This window comes from Poecilia latipinna, unplaced genomic scaffold (assembly GCF_001443285.1).
Source record: "Poecilia latipinna isolate Pla-1442-1.1 unplaced genomic scaffold, P_latipinna-1.0 Scaffold4019, whole genome shotgun sequence".
NCBI lineage: Eukaryota > Metazoa > Chordata > Actinopteri > Cyprinodontiformes > Poeciliidae > Poecilia > Poecilia latipinna.
This window is the reverse complement of record NW_015116635.1, coordinates 20,233-31,694: the sequence shown is the minus strand read 5'-3', so window position 1 is coordinate 31,694 and position 11,462 is coordinate 20,233. Positions and strand designations below refer to the sequence as shown.

Genomic DNA, 11,462 nt, shown 5'->3' with positions numbered 1-11,462 from the left:
CTAGCTTGCAATGGCTGAAACGACTTTAGTGAGATTCATCTTGCGGCCTTCAGATGAGACAGAATCTCAGTGGGATTCCTATCTGGGCATTAAACAGGAAATTCCTGGACTTATTCTTTATGGATGGATTTACCAGTATGTTTTGGGGTCGTCGTCATGTTGCAGTGTCCAGGTGTCCAGATTCTACTTTGTTTTTAAGTGATGGGTCTCACTTATCACAAAAAGACACAAAGAGTAGAATAATCTGAATTTATTATCTCAGATACATTGTCCTGTTCAGCAATGATGACTAGCCAGTTACAAAAATACAGTAAACTTAACTTAAACGTCAAAGCATTATAAAGCATATCTATGGCATACAAGAATAACTCCTAAAATGTACATCTTTACAAAGTGTTTACAAATAAGATGTAAAATGAAAAAGTGCAAAAAAAATGACCACCAAAAAAAACAAAAAAAAAACAAAGTACAAACAAAAACATACTTCATTTTCCTACTTTGGATTTGATGTTTTTATTTAGCCTTTTCTCCATGCGATTCTTTATTTTAAGTTATCTATGATTCAATAGTGCATTAAAATCTACAATTTTCCAAAAAATATTCACAGTTTGTTTCAGATTTTTAGTCCCTAAATGAAAGCACAGCTGTTTTTTTAAATAAATATCTTTAAATCTAATTTACAGTTTGTGGCTCGCGGTACTGGTGAGACAGCAGGAACGCATTTGAACAAATAAGTCGTATATCGTGTTTCTCATCATTTTATCTGAAATCAAACAACTGTGGGTGTAAAACTCTTAACAAAACAACTGTGAACTTTAAAGTGTCTTTTATTGTAACGTGACTTTCCTTGCGAGTGAGGAAGTGAAATCAGTAGTGCGATAGTGTCCCATAAAGTAAACCGTTAAAATACATTTGCATTTGAATAAAGAAGAAACAAAAGACACCAAATACAGTACTGTAGTCTTTAAAACCAGTTCACCTGTTTACCCTTGTGGTCCGTCCTCAAACCAAAACTAAAATGAGCAGATTTAAGGAAAATAAAACAGAATCTACTTGCATCATCTACTGCATGTAAGAACCATTTCTCACAGATGCGCTCAATTTTAAAAGAAATATATACTCCTTTATTAGAGAATATCTCAATTTTCTTTAAGCATGACTCCCTATTGGTGACCAAAGTCAGAGGAAGACTGACTCACTATTTTAAAAATAGACTAAATTTCCAAGTGTAAGTACACAACCTACTGGATGTTATAATACCCCCAAATATTTGTCTTTATTTCCTGCTTGTTAAAAGATCCTAAAAGTGACTAGCTAGCCTGAGCAGCACATCTCAAGTTGCACAAATCTTGTATTGTAAAAGCAGTTTGTTCACAACTGTTCGATATTATATAATAGCACAATTAAGAAGACGAGCGGTAACTGTGCTTTCAGCTCTAGTAAAGATGTAAAGATGACGAGAGGTACAGTCGTCCTTAAGAGCAAAATTAACAGATATCCTGAACTACTGCATGTGTACAGCACAATCGGTTGTAAATGTTTCTACAAGGCTCAGATGTAAAGCAGTTTAAAAGTTTTAAAATCACAATTCGTCACAATGAATTCCACCTCTCCAAATTTTTGGAAGGAAGTTCACGTAAAAGCTAATGATGTACTGTTTTGACCTTTACTTGTGACCTATACCATCAGTAACAGTTTGCTAAAAATAAAGCTGCAATCCAAGGTTTGCTTTGATAGATGTATTATTTTTGTCTTAATATTTATTTTTCTTGTCAGCGAAAGGTGTGGCATATTTGACGCAAAGCAGCGCTGTCCCCTTTCAAACTATATGCGGTGTGTTGGCGCCGTTTTTGGTTTTTAGTTTCCGTGTAGCCTTATGCGAAGCTACTGGAGCTCAAACACTGGAACTTCTCCCTCAGAGACTGGACGATCTTGGGTTGGTTCTGCTGCGGCTCGCTCCACAGGTACTTCTCCAAGTGCTCACGCTCCAGCGGCCTCAGCGGGTGGCAGGAGTGGACCGGAGTGCACGGCAAACTCCGGGACTGGACAGCGCTCCGATTCGGAGTTGATCTTGTGGTTCCCTGGTTCAACTTGTCGCGCTCGGCTTCATTGTCATCCTCTGAGCGGATTTCAACGTAGTCGTCGTCATCTTCCTCATTGTCCTTAAAGTTGGCCAAGTAGTTCTGAGTGGCGTTGAGGATGCCACTCAGAGCAGAAGCGCGGTTCAGGACCACCACCTGCTGGCCATCGTGTAAGGTGAGGTCCGACTGTCTGAGGGTGGTCTGGTCTGGGAGGCTGCTCTGACGACCGGCACGCTTCAGACTGGGTCCACGAGGTCTGTCTGTGGAGGGATCCACATCAGGTCCATTACAACTGAGCCCAGACTGCCGGTGGTTGTCTTGCTGGGGGTTTGTCAGAGAACCAGCTGACTGAGATTGACCCGACAGGGAAGACTTCGAGGTGGGAGCATTAAAGGAAGGATTTCTCTTTATGGAACTGTACACATGCTCTTCTTCACTTGGCGCGGAAATGCACGAGCTCCACCTCTGTGACGTACTGGGCGGGATGGTCTTGAGAGAAGGGACGGAGGTGGTGTGGGTGAGTCTGTGCTGAGAGCTGGAGGACGTTTGAGCGTCTGTTCCCCCGCTGGATGAAGACATGAAGTTCACCAGCTCGCCGTTGCTGTAGATGGAGTGGAGCCAGTCATCATCCAGAGAAGTTTCCGGCATTGACGGAGAAGATGGCAGGCCTGGGTGGAAGTGATGCGAGGAGCCGGAGGTCTGACTGGTAGAAAAAGGAGTGTCCTTAAACATCACCTGGTCGTAGAGCTGAGAGTATTCTGCTATCCTTGCACCTGAGAAGGTAGCATAGAAGGCATAAAACATTAAAACCGAAAACTTTATTTTGTTCATACAGGCAAAAATGCAACGTTTTGCAACACTAGAGTCACAGAATAAATCCGATAACATTGACACTTTTATTTCCGTGAAATAAATTGACTAAAAATACAATTTCTCTGTAGAACTTGCTGAGTTAAGAAGCCATTGACACAGATACTGACCTCATTAGAATGTCTTCTCTACTAACCACATGTGACCTACCCCATTTTTGTTTCAATTTAAAAATAAAAGCTATAAAATCTCCTTCCAACAGCATGTTTTTAAGCAGGATGTAATGATGCACCAAGATATCAACCTTCAGCTTTAGCCGTCCTGAATCAAATATGCAATCTATTTTCAATCAGTAGGTGCCGTGTGCCTGAACTCTACCCATTCACGCTAACCGAGACACGCTTTAGCAAAGAAGCTGTAGTTGATGGATGAATCATGAAAGTTAGGAATTTTCAGCTTTAGTGTGATGAAGGATAATGCCGTAAGAAGCTATTTAAAAGGAAATATTTTCTACCAAATTCATACAGGTTCTTCATTCAGCCTGCTACAGCAAAGAGCTAGCTCATTTCTGCGAGCTTGAGCAAATTCCAGGAAGACAGAACAAAATACGACAAAGTTGCTTTGATTTATTCTTTTTAAGCTGAATATGAAACATTTTGTCATATACGGAAATCTAAAAGTGAGAGTAAGGGCCCATATCCTTAATAACTAGTGGGACTGTTTACAGTTAGTGACGCTAATCACCAACATAAGATGCTAAATACAGTTAAAAATGTCTCTTTCAAATGGGAAAAGTCCTATTTTGCCATGACAGTAATCTTCTAGTTTATATAATCTTTGACAAACTACTTGATTATTTTTGAATTCTGCTAAACAAGAGAAATTGTAATTAGAACACACTAGCAAAACTTGGTGTACATGTTTAGAACGATGCAAATTAAACAGAGAAAGAAGCCATTTTGTAGATAAATGTTTCTTGTTACCTATGGCTGCACCCCCTTGTTTTTTCTCCTCCAAGATGGCGGCAAGGTCTTTCTGTTTCCTTTCCGCTCTGGCTCGACCGCAGGAATCTCCTGGGTCCATGCTCCTCATTCGCAGCAGCTGGTTGGCTTTCTTGATCTTCTGACTATATTGCCTCGCCATCAAGAACACACGGCTCTTTGTTTTGTCCATGAACTCCAGGGGAAAGTCCACAGACTCAGCCAGCAGGAAAGATGAGTTTGCCAGGGGGGAGTCCAGCCCTGCCAGCTCCCCTGGAAACAAACTTTGGAGGTCCTTCAGGGCGCCCTCTCTCGGAGCAGCGGTCCGTTGCGGCAGCTCCACCAGATCATCGTCCTCAAGGCGGAAGCTGCCGCTGCTGAGGCGCGCCAATCTGTTTCGGATGCTCTTCACTGTGCCTGGAGGGGGGTCCGGGGTGGCAGGAAGGGGACGAGATGCAGGGGCAGGACTGTGGATTTCTTCTTCAGTGGTACTTTCATTTTGACAATCAGGAAGGTTGATGACTGGGATGGTGAAAGATTGTGTGGAGGTGACAGGTGGGGGTTTGGGTTGGTGTGCTGGTTGGCTAGTGCGTGTAGGGCTGGCAGTTTGAACAGCAACCACAGGGCAGCTTTTTGTAGGGCTGTTTTTAGCAGACAAGATCTTCTTGGACGACTCATTGGAATTCACAGGGAATGCAGCAGGAAGTCGTTCAGCTTTCTTGGTGTTCTTCATGTAGTTTTCTAAGTCATTACAAAGCTCATAAACCTCCTCAGACATCCGATCAGCTCTCTTGGAGTCCCAAGGAGAGACTTTAGATGCAGAGGCAGGATAATTTGGCTCCGCAGAGCAGAGGACAGGATTAGATGTGTCGGATTCTTCATTCTTTCTCAAATGGAGGCTGTCCTCAGAAACAAACTCTGCAAGACTTCGAGTCAAATCTTGCTCTGATGATAAACTGCCCCTTTCTTCTTTTTCTTTACTTCCTTCATTGCTTCCCTTGAGCTCCACTGACGGTGGCTCTCTGAAACAGATGGTGTCATATATATTTTCTTCAACTATCTTAAGATCACAGCTCCCATACGGCTTCATGTCTTGTGTGGAGGACCGGTTGCTTTCTGATGAACTGTCTGGTTCAATGAGAGACTCTCTGACCTTTGCAGCACTTTGTTCTCTCGCCGACTCTTTCTGCACCTGGATTTCATCCGCATCCCTCCTGATGAGACCCATGCTCCTCAGGTCCTCGTAGCTGATGTTGTCATACACGTTTTCAATATCGTCCAATGTCAGCTGCTCGGCTGAGGAAGACCCAGATATGTCATTGCTGGACGATTCGGTGTGAATCACTTCCAAATTGCTGTGACCAGTCACGTCATTCCCTGGTCTCTCTTGAGCCTCTGTGGCTTTCTCTCCTGCACTGCTTGCCCTTCTCAGGACTCTGCCGTTATCAGCGGGAGGGTCAACTTGAACTGTGGGCACCTGTTCAACGTGCCAGCTGCAAGGCCGGGCTGTTCTGGGTGACGACGGAGCCTCCAGTCTCTCGGAGGGAAGTTCTGGCTCTGCTGCGCTTGGTTCTGTGGGAACAAACATTTGGTAGATGTCCTCCTCCTCCTCATCTGGCTGCATTGTTCTCTGTCGGGTGGGGAACATGGCCCTGCGAGCCCGGTGATCAGCCCAAATGTTCCTCACTGAATGGTCAGTTTCTGTCACGACTACAGCGGGAATTGGAGAGTCTGGAGGTTCCTCTGTCACACGAGGGGTCCTGAGTAGTGGAGGATGGTGACTTCCATCCCTTACTAGGGATTCCCTGGCTCGCTAAGTTAAAAAAGTAAAGCAGAAGTATAAATGTATATGTGCCGAACTTCATCTGTGGACAAAATGACGTCCTGACAAATGGATGCTGATGCCAAGTTAACATTTCAACCTTGAATTATTATCCCACCTGCAGATCTGAGGCACTCATGTTAAAGGCTTTCCACTGCTCTATGCTGTCAACAGACGCCTGAGGGTTCAGTCTCTTTCTGCTGCCTTTGCCGGGAACTTTCAGTCTCTTTCCACGACCCTAAACAAAGAAACATTGGGGCACAATAGTTATAATGAATAATTCTTGGGATACAAGCGTCTGCTCAATCTGAGTTCATCCGACATAAACTCACAAGAATGCCGTCATCCTCATCGTCAGCATCCTGCTGATGCGACTCATCCCCTTCCTCCCTGTCGCTGTGCTCGTAGTGATCTCCAGGGTCCAGGGACTCTTGTGATTGGTTGATCAAGCTGCGGCTGCGGCCGATAGTGCCCAGAGCCAGCTGGGACACGGGGGACAGCAGGGTAGCACCTAGACTGGTACGCTGGGGAGGAGAAGAAGCAGCAGCATGTTTAAATATGAGTAAACAAATACAACTGGTCTTAATTGTTTGACTGTAGCTCACCTTTTCACCGTCATTGTTGGCAGCATTCTGCTTTGCGTTCTTCAGTAATTTGGAGAGGGGCTCTGGGAAGGTATATTAACTAACATTTAGAATTACCTCCTAAAGTTTCTTTGGATCAGTATCTTTATTCAATCTTTTAATTTATCACCTTTTCTCCGTCCTCGACGAGGAGTGGGGCCTTCCTTGGTTTGAAGAGAATCCTTCTTCTCACCATCAGGGCTGTAGTGAAACCCAGGGTGGTCTAAAAAAACAACAACAACAAAGATCACAATTAATATTTAAAAAATATGACCACAAGTGTATGGATAAGTACTACAATACAAAAACTGGACATGATTTCCATGGAGGCAGCACTTACGTTTTGCATCCATCTCCAAAATGGCTTGTTTGGCCTGGAATTTGACAACATGAATATAGAAAAAAGGTTACTTCATTATAAGATTAATAAAGGGCTTTCTTACACTAGGTGGCGCCAAATTACAGTTTTAATTTGTTTTAGCTTCAGTGGTTAAAAAGCAGTCGGTACAATCAATTGCATAAAATTGTAATAGTATTACACATTCCACTTTTCCAATTATTTGTTAAAAATGAAAAAAAAAAATATAGTTTACCTTAAACTTCCTAGTTATGAATTATGTAGTGTTATATTACATAAAATACATTGAGATTTGAAGATGTAATGTGATAAATGTGAAAATGTTCAAAGGGATTGAATATTTTTGTAAAGGATTGCAAATTAACTGTGATAAAGTGCGATATCCAACTTTCTGCCTCTTACTACAACATAATTTCCATATTTTATTAAGCATAATTGGACACACCGAGTAAGATCTAGATGAATAAGTTCACAGCAATATCAGTCATGCACAGTACAGTATGTTTTGTTCTCTTGAAATACTTTTCTAATTGTACTTTGTTATTGTTTTTACTAGACATAAGTAGCATTGCACAACAATAATGCTCAGTGATTGTAATCAAAGGACATAAATGCCCAATTTTTTATAGGCAGAGTATCAGCAAGACAAAAAGGTAATAAATCAAGCAACAGAGAGCAAAGATAAGAACACAAGAAAATGTAAAGTAATATATGGACAGGATAAAGAGGACATATTGGTGATATTTCCAACAAATTCCACTCAGTCTGCAGTGAGCTCCTCTCACCTTGGCTGGAATTTTCGCTGGATGGTTTTCAAGTATGAGCCTTTTAAGGTGCAAGATCCACATACGCTTGTCTTGCTGGGATTTGGCCTGAGGTTAGAGCACAAAAACAGAGGTAAGAAGATTATGTCATACATGGGCTTCAAATGGGGCAACATGATTCCTTTAAAATACGACTCCTGCACATCACACGTTAGATGGTCCCCCTCTCCCAGATGAATGCCCAAAAAAGAGCGGTTAGGAAACAAATATCACAGCTTTTAGCCATCAGACACTCAACATGTCTGAGCAGCTTATTTTAATGAGTTCTAATGTGCAACAAAACGATAACAAAGCTGTAAACTATCCTCACTCTTTCTGGCTCTTGCACAATGCTGCCAGTAGCTGCAAAGGGTTTCCTAACATGTAATTACAACCAAAGCAACATTTGCATCTGGACACTGTGTTGCTGTACCTGAACTGTGTGCTGTAGTTTGGGATTCTTGTAGTGAAACACACTGAAACTCAGTGGTTCTTTAGGAATGACCTCCACCAGCATAAGGTTGCAGCACTGGAGGAGACGAGCAGAAAGCTGTCTTAGAATTGCTGCTACAGAGCAGAAAACGTCTGGTACTTGGAGTATCTGTGGGGCACTTCAAGTTACAACACTGACCAGAATGTGAGCCTTATAGGTGTAGGTTTCTTCTCGCTTCTTGGTGATCAGCAGCAGTTTGTCAAACAGGAAGAGGGTTCTTTCATTCTTGGCTCTCTGCAGGCGAAACGTTCCTTCGAGAACCAACTCCCCGTATCCGATCAGGTCTGGGCCCTTCCAGTTGGTCAGGAGGCTTTGGATTTCCTGCAGTGAGGATACAGAGAGGAGTTAGACGATCATGTTTATTTTGACACAAAACAGGAAGAGCAATTATGTAATTGCAATGAGTATAGAACATTTCGGGACTGTTCCAGAAAAATAATCACACACGATCACGATCAAGGGTGAGACTTCTTCACTATACATGCTACAAGAAAAACCTTAACCAAAGTTTTTTTTTTTTTAATCTAAAATGAGTAATTACATTTTTCATCTCACTTAAATGTAAAGGCTGATGTTTGTTTGCGAAATGTTTCAATTTGGATTTTCTGTAATTTCAGTCTTAAGTCATTTGATGCATTCTACTTTTATTGCCCATTTATTAATTTGCTGAAAATTAGCACTTATGGCTACATTAAGCACATTTACATAATGGACAAAAGGTAGAGAAAATGGATTAAATGTCATTAAAGCACAGAAGTTAACATAACATAAAAATTTAGAGTGGCAAATAAAGAAAAATATATGATGGGAACATAAAAAGGGAGATGCACAAGTTTTCTTTGAATAGCTCTGATTGGTAATCAGCATATCAAAAACCAAAAATCTTAATTCTTTACCATTTATTAAGTGTATAAAAAAGGTGACAACATTTTTGGTCTATGCACTTCTGTAAGCTTAAGGCAAAAAGAATCCTAAAGTTAGAAAAAGATGCTTTGATACATAAATTCAAATACTCTTTGAAATTCCTTTGTTCATATCTCATGAATCTCAGGAGATTCACATCTCCTGGCTCCTTCTGTTTTACAAGTAACTGTCCTTAAAATGATTTAAATCAGTCAAAACTTGAATTAGAAAGTCAAACCTCTAAAAAAAAGACTTAAAATTAGTTTCAGCCAGTGAAAGCCTGATTGATGCATCTCTATATAAAGCCCAACAAAAGCTGAAAATACATCTTGTGTCGATAATGTTTTTACACATTCCTGAATTCCTGCAGACCATCCCGTCTCCCGGCAGATAAAAGAAACAAGCTTTGCCTTTTATGCCTTCCTTATGCAAGGCCATCATTAGGAGGGCATCTTGCGTAAGATATTAGGAATATCGGGGCTTTGGTGATGAGTTCACATGACTGCTCAGCAGGATAGGAAAAGAACGGTCCTTTTTAAGCTAAAGAGTGGCCAGAAAGCTTTTACCTGCAGCCTGACAGCGTGTTCGTGTTTCCTCTTCATGTCATTGATGTGCCAGGCCACTCTCTGCATGGTGTCGATGGCTTCCTGCACCACCTCGTAGGTCTCTGTGTCCTTTTCCATATGGTTGGCTATCTCCTGTACCATCACATACAAATGAGCTTCAACTTAGCAAATGCGCACACACACACACACACAGGAATGCTCACTAATTTTGTGTGTATAAGAAAGGAAATACAACATGGGCATTCACAAGAACAGTCGTACTGAGCGCCATATGTTAGAACATTTGGCTTCTCCAACAGAGTCAAGCTTGAGCCAAGTCAACTTGACATTTGCAATGATATGGATAAAAAAAAATATTAGTTTGTGCTTGCAAGTATGTTCCTGCTCTGACAAAGGTAATTTTTTTTGCACGCCATTTTGTGTGTGTATGTGTGAAACTGACAGCTGGCAGACAGACTTACGTGCAGCAAGAGGTGGTACTTAAGGATCCGCTGCACTGGCTTGAGCAGGTAGGAGCCCAGGGGCAGGGAGTGCCGCAGAGATTCCTGGCGCTCGCGGAAGAACTTGGCCAACGCCTTGTTCCTCATGCACTCGGTTAGCACAGCCACTGACCTGTGGAGACAAATCTCAGGGAATAAGATGTCAGAGTTGAGGAAGCTGACGGCAAACTGGACGAAGGAAACTGTGACGTATTCTCTGAGTGACGATTCAGAAAATGACAACTTCTGATGTCTGAAAATAATTTCCTAAAAGCACAATACAAGGAAGATGAACTTAGGAAAATTTGACAAAAACCACAAGAGTTAAGATTGCAAACAATGGGTTAAGCATTTACAATTTACATCATTTAATGATGAGCATGGACCGCTAAAGCAACAAAATGATTTAAATTATTGAAATTATTCACATATTTCTATGTTACAACTACAAAACAATTTTGTGGTCGTAACAATGAAGTGGCACATTGTTGTAAAGTTGAAGAAAAGTGTTACATTGCTTTCTAAAAGCATTTTCTGATTTCATTTAAGTGGATCAGTGTAATGAGCATAAATACATACAACGCTTTATAGATGATTAACAGTAAAGAAAATATGAAAATCATTCACCATTGTTATTTCCACTTCATAATTACAAGCAACTTTGTTATGGTTTAGAATATAAATCCCAGTAAATCCATTGAGGTTGGTGGTTTTAATGGGAGAAAGTGGTTAAAAGTTCAAGTAGTGAATGTTTGCAAAACACAATTTTAACCTGTCTTGTTTCATAGTACATTGAATCATACCATATATTTATTTCTGTACTTCTCCACTGCTTATAAACTTATTGATCTTGCTGCCATACGTCAGTGTGGGATGTCAGTTTAACTGCGTGACACATGTCGAATGCTTTTGGACTTCACCAACTTAAACCAAATTTTGCAACTCATTCCCCTGAAACTGCAGCCCTTTACAACCTTGTAAGAAGCAGATTTACTGCCTGGCATAGCTTCGTTGCTGTGCAACCTACAGAAGAATAAAAAGCTTTTTCGGCACAGTGGAACAAGACAGAGAAAGACAGTTGTGAACTTGTCTTTTTTTTTTCTTTTTCGTCTCGTGTATATGTGTGTGTGTGTGTGTGTGTGTGTGTGCGTGTGCATGTCTGCATGTCTAATTCCATTCCAGTGCGGCTCCAACACAGGCCTCACATTGTTCTGGAGGAAACCCGACCTTAGAGATCCCAATGGCCGTGATGCATCCACAGCCTTAGTGAGCGTGCGTTTATGTGCAAAGCGTCTCCTTGTGTGTGACCTCCGCTGGGGTCGCCAGCTGTGGTGTGGATGTGGGAGAAGGCCGACCATAAACGGCTGATGACGGCATACAAATCAGCATTTAATTAGTCAGTAACTTGCAGGCATTGTCCTCTCCTGTGCTTTTCTTGGTAAGATTTGTAGCCTGAGGAGAAGGTGTGTCGGACGGAGCAGTTTGTCAGAGCACAAAGAATAAACTTACGTTTCAGGCCGATTTTATCACTCGCAACGTTCGCA

At 41.6% G+C, this 11,462-nt stretch overlaps 1 protein-coding gene across 1 annotated transcript in view; it reads right to left on the bottom strand.

Annotated features, from left to right (window-relative positions):
* Window positions 1-235: 235 nt before the first annotated feature.
* The window catches only part of LOC106942065 (pleckstrin homology domain-containing family G member 1), a 29,803-nt gene continuing 18,576 nt past the window's right edge, over window positions 236-11,462 (bottom strand). Inside the window, exons 5-16 of the mRNA XM_015025239.1 lie at window positions 9,901-10,051; window positions 9,440-9,571; window positions 8,109-8,291; window positions 7,911-8,006; window positions 7,460-7,546; window positions 6,657-6,690; window positions 6,447-6,539; window positions 6,299-6,360; window positions 6,026-6,217; window positions 5,812-5,931; window positions 3,875-5,684; window positions 236-2,854 (exon numbers count right to left, since the gene is read on the bottom strand). Of these exons, the coding sequence (XP_014880725.1) occupies window positions 1,875-2,854; window positions 3,875-5,684; window positions 5,812-5,931; window positions 6,026-6,217; window positions 6,299-6,360; window positions 6,447-6,539; window positions 6,657-6,690; window positions 7,460-7,546; window positions 7,911-8,006; window positions 8,109-8,291; window positions 9,440-9,571; window positions 9,901-10,051 (3,940 nt within the window). The 3' untranslated portion in view covers window positions 236-1,874. The remainder of the gene's footprint in view (window positions 2,855-3,874; window positions 5,685-5,811; window positions 5,932-6,025; window positions 6,218-6,298; window positions 6,361-6,446; window positions 6,540-6,656; window positions 6,691-7,459; window positions 7,547-7,910; window positions 8,007-8,108; window positions 8,292-9,439; window positions 9,572-9,900; window positions 10,052-11,462) is intronic.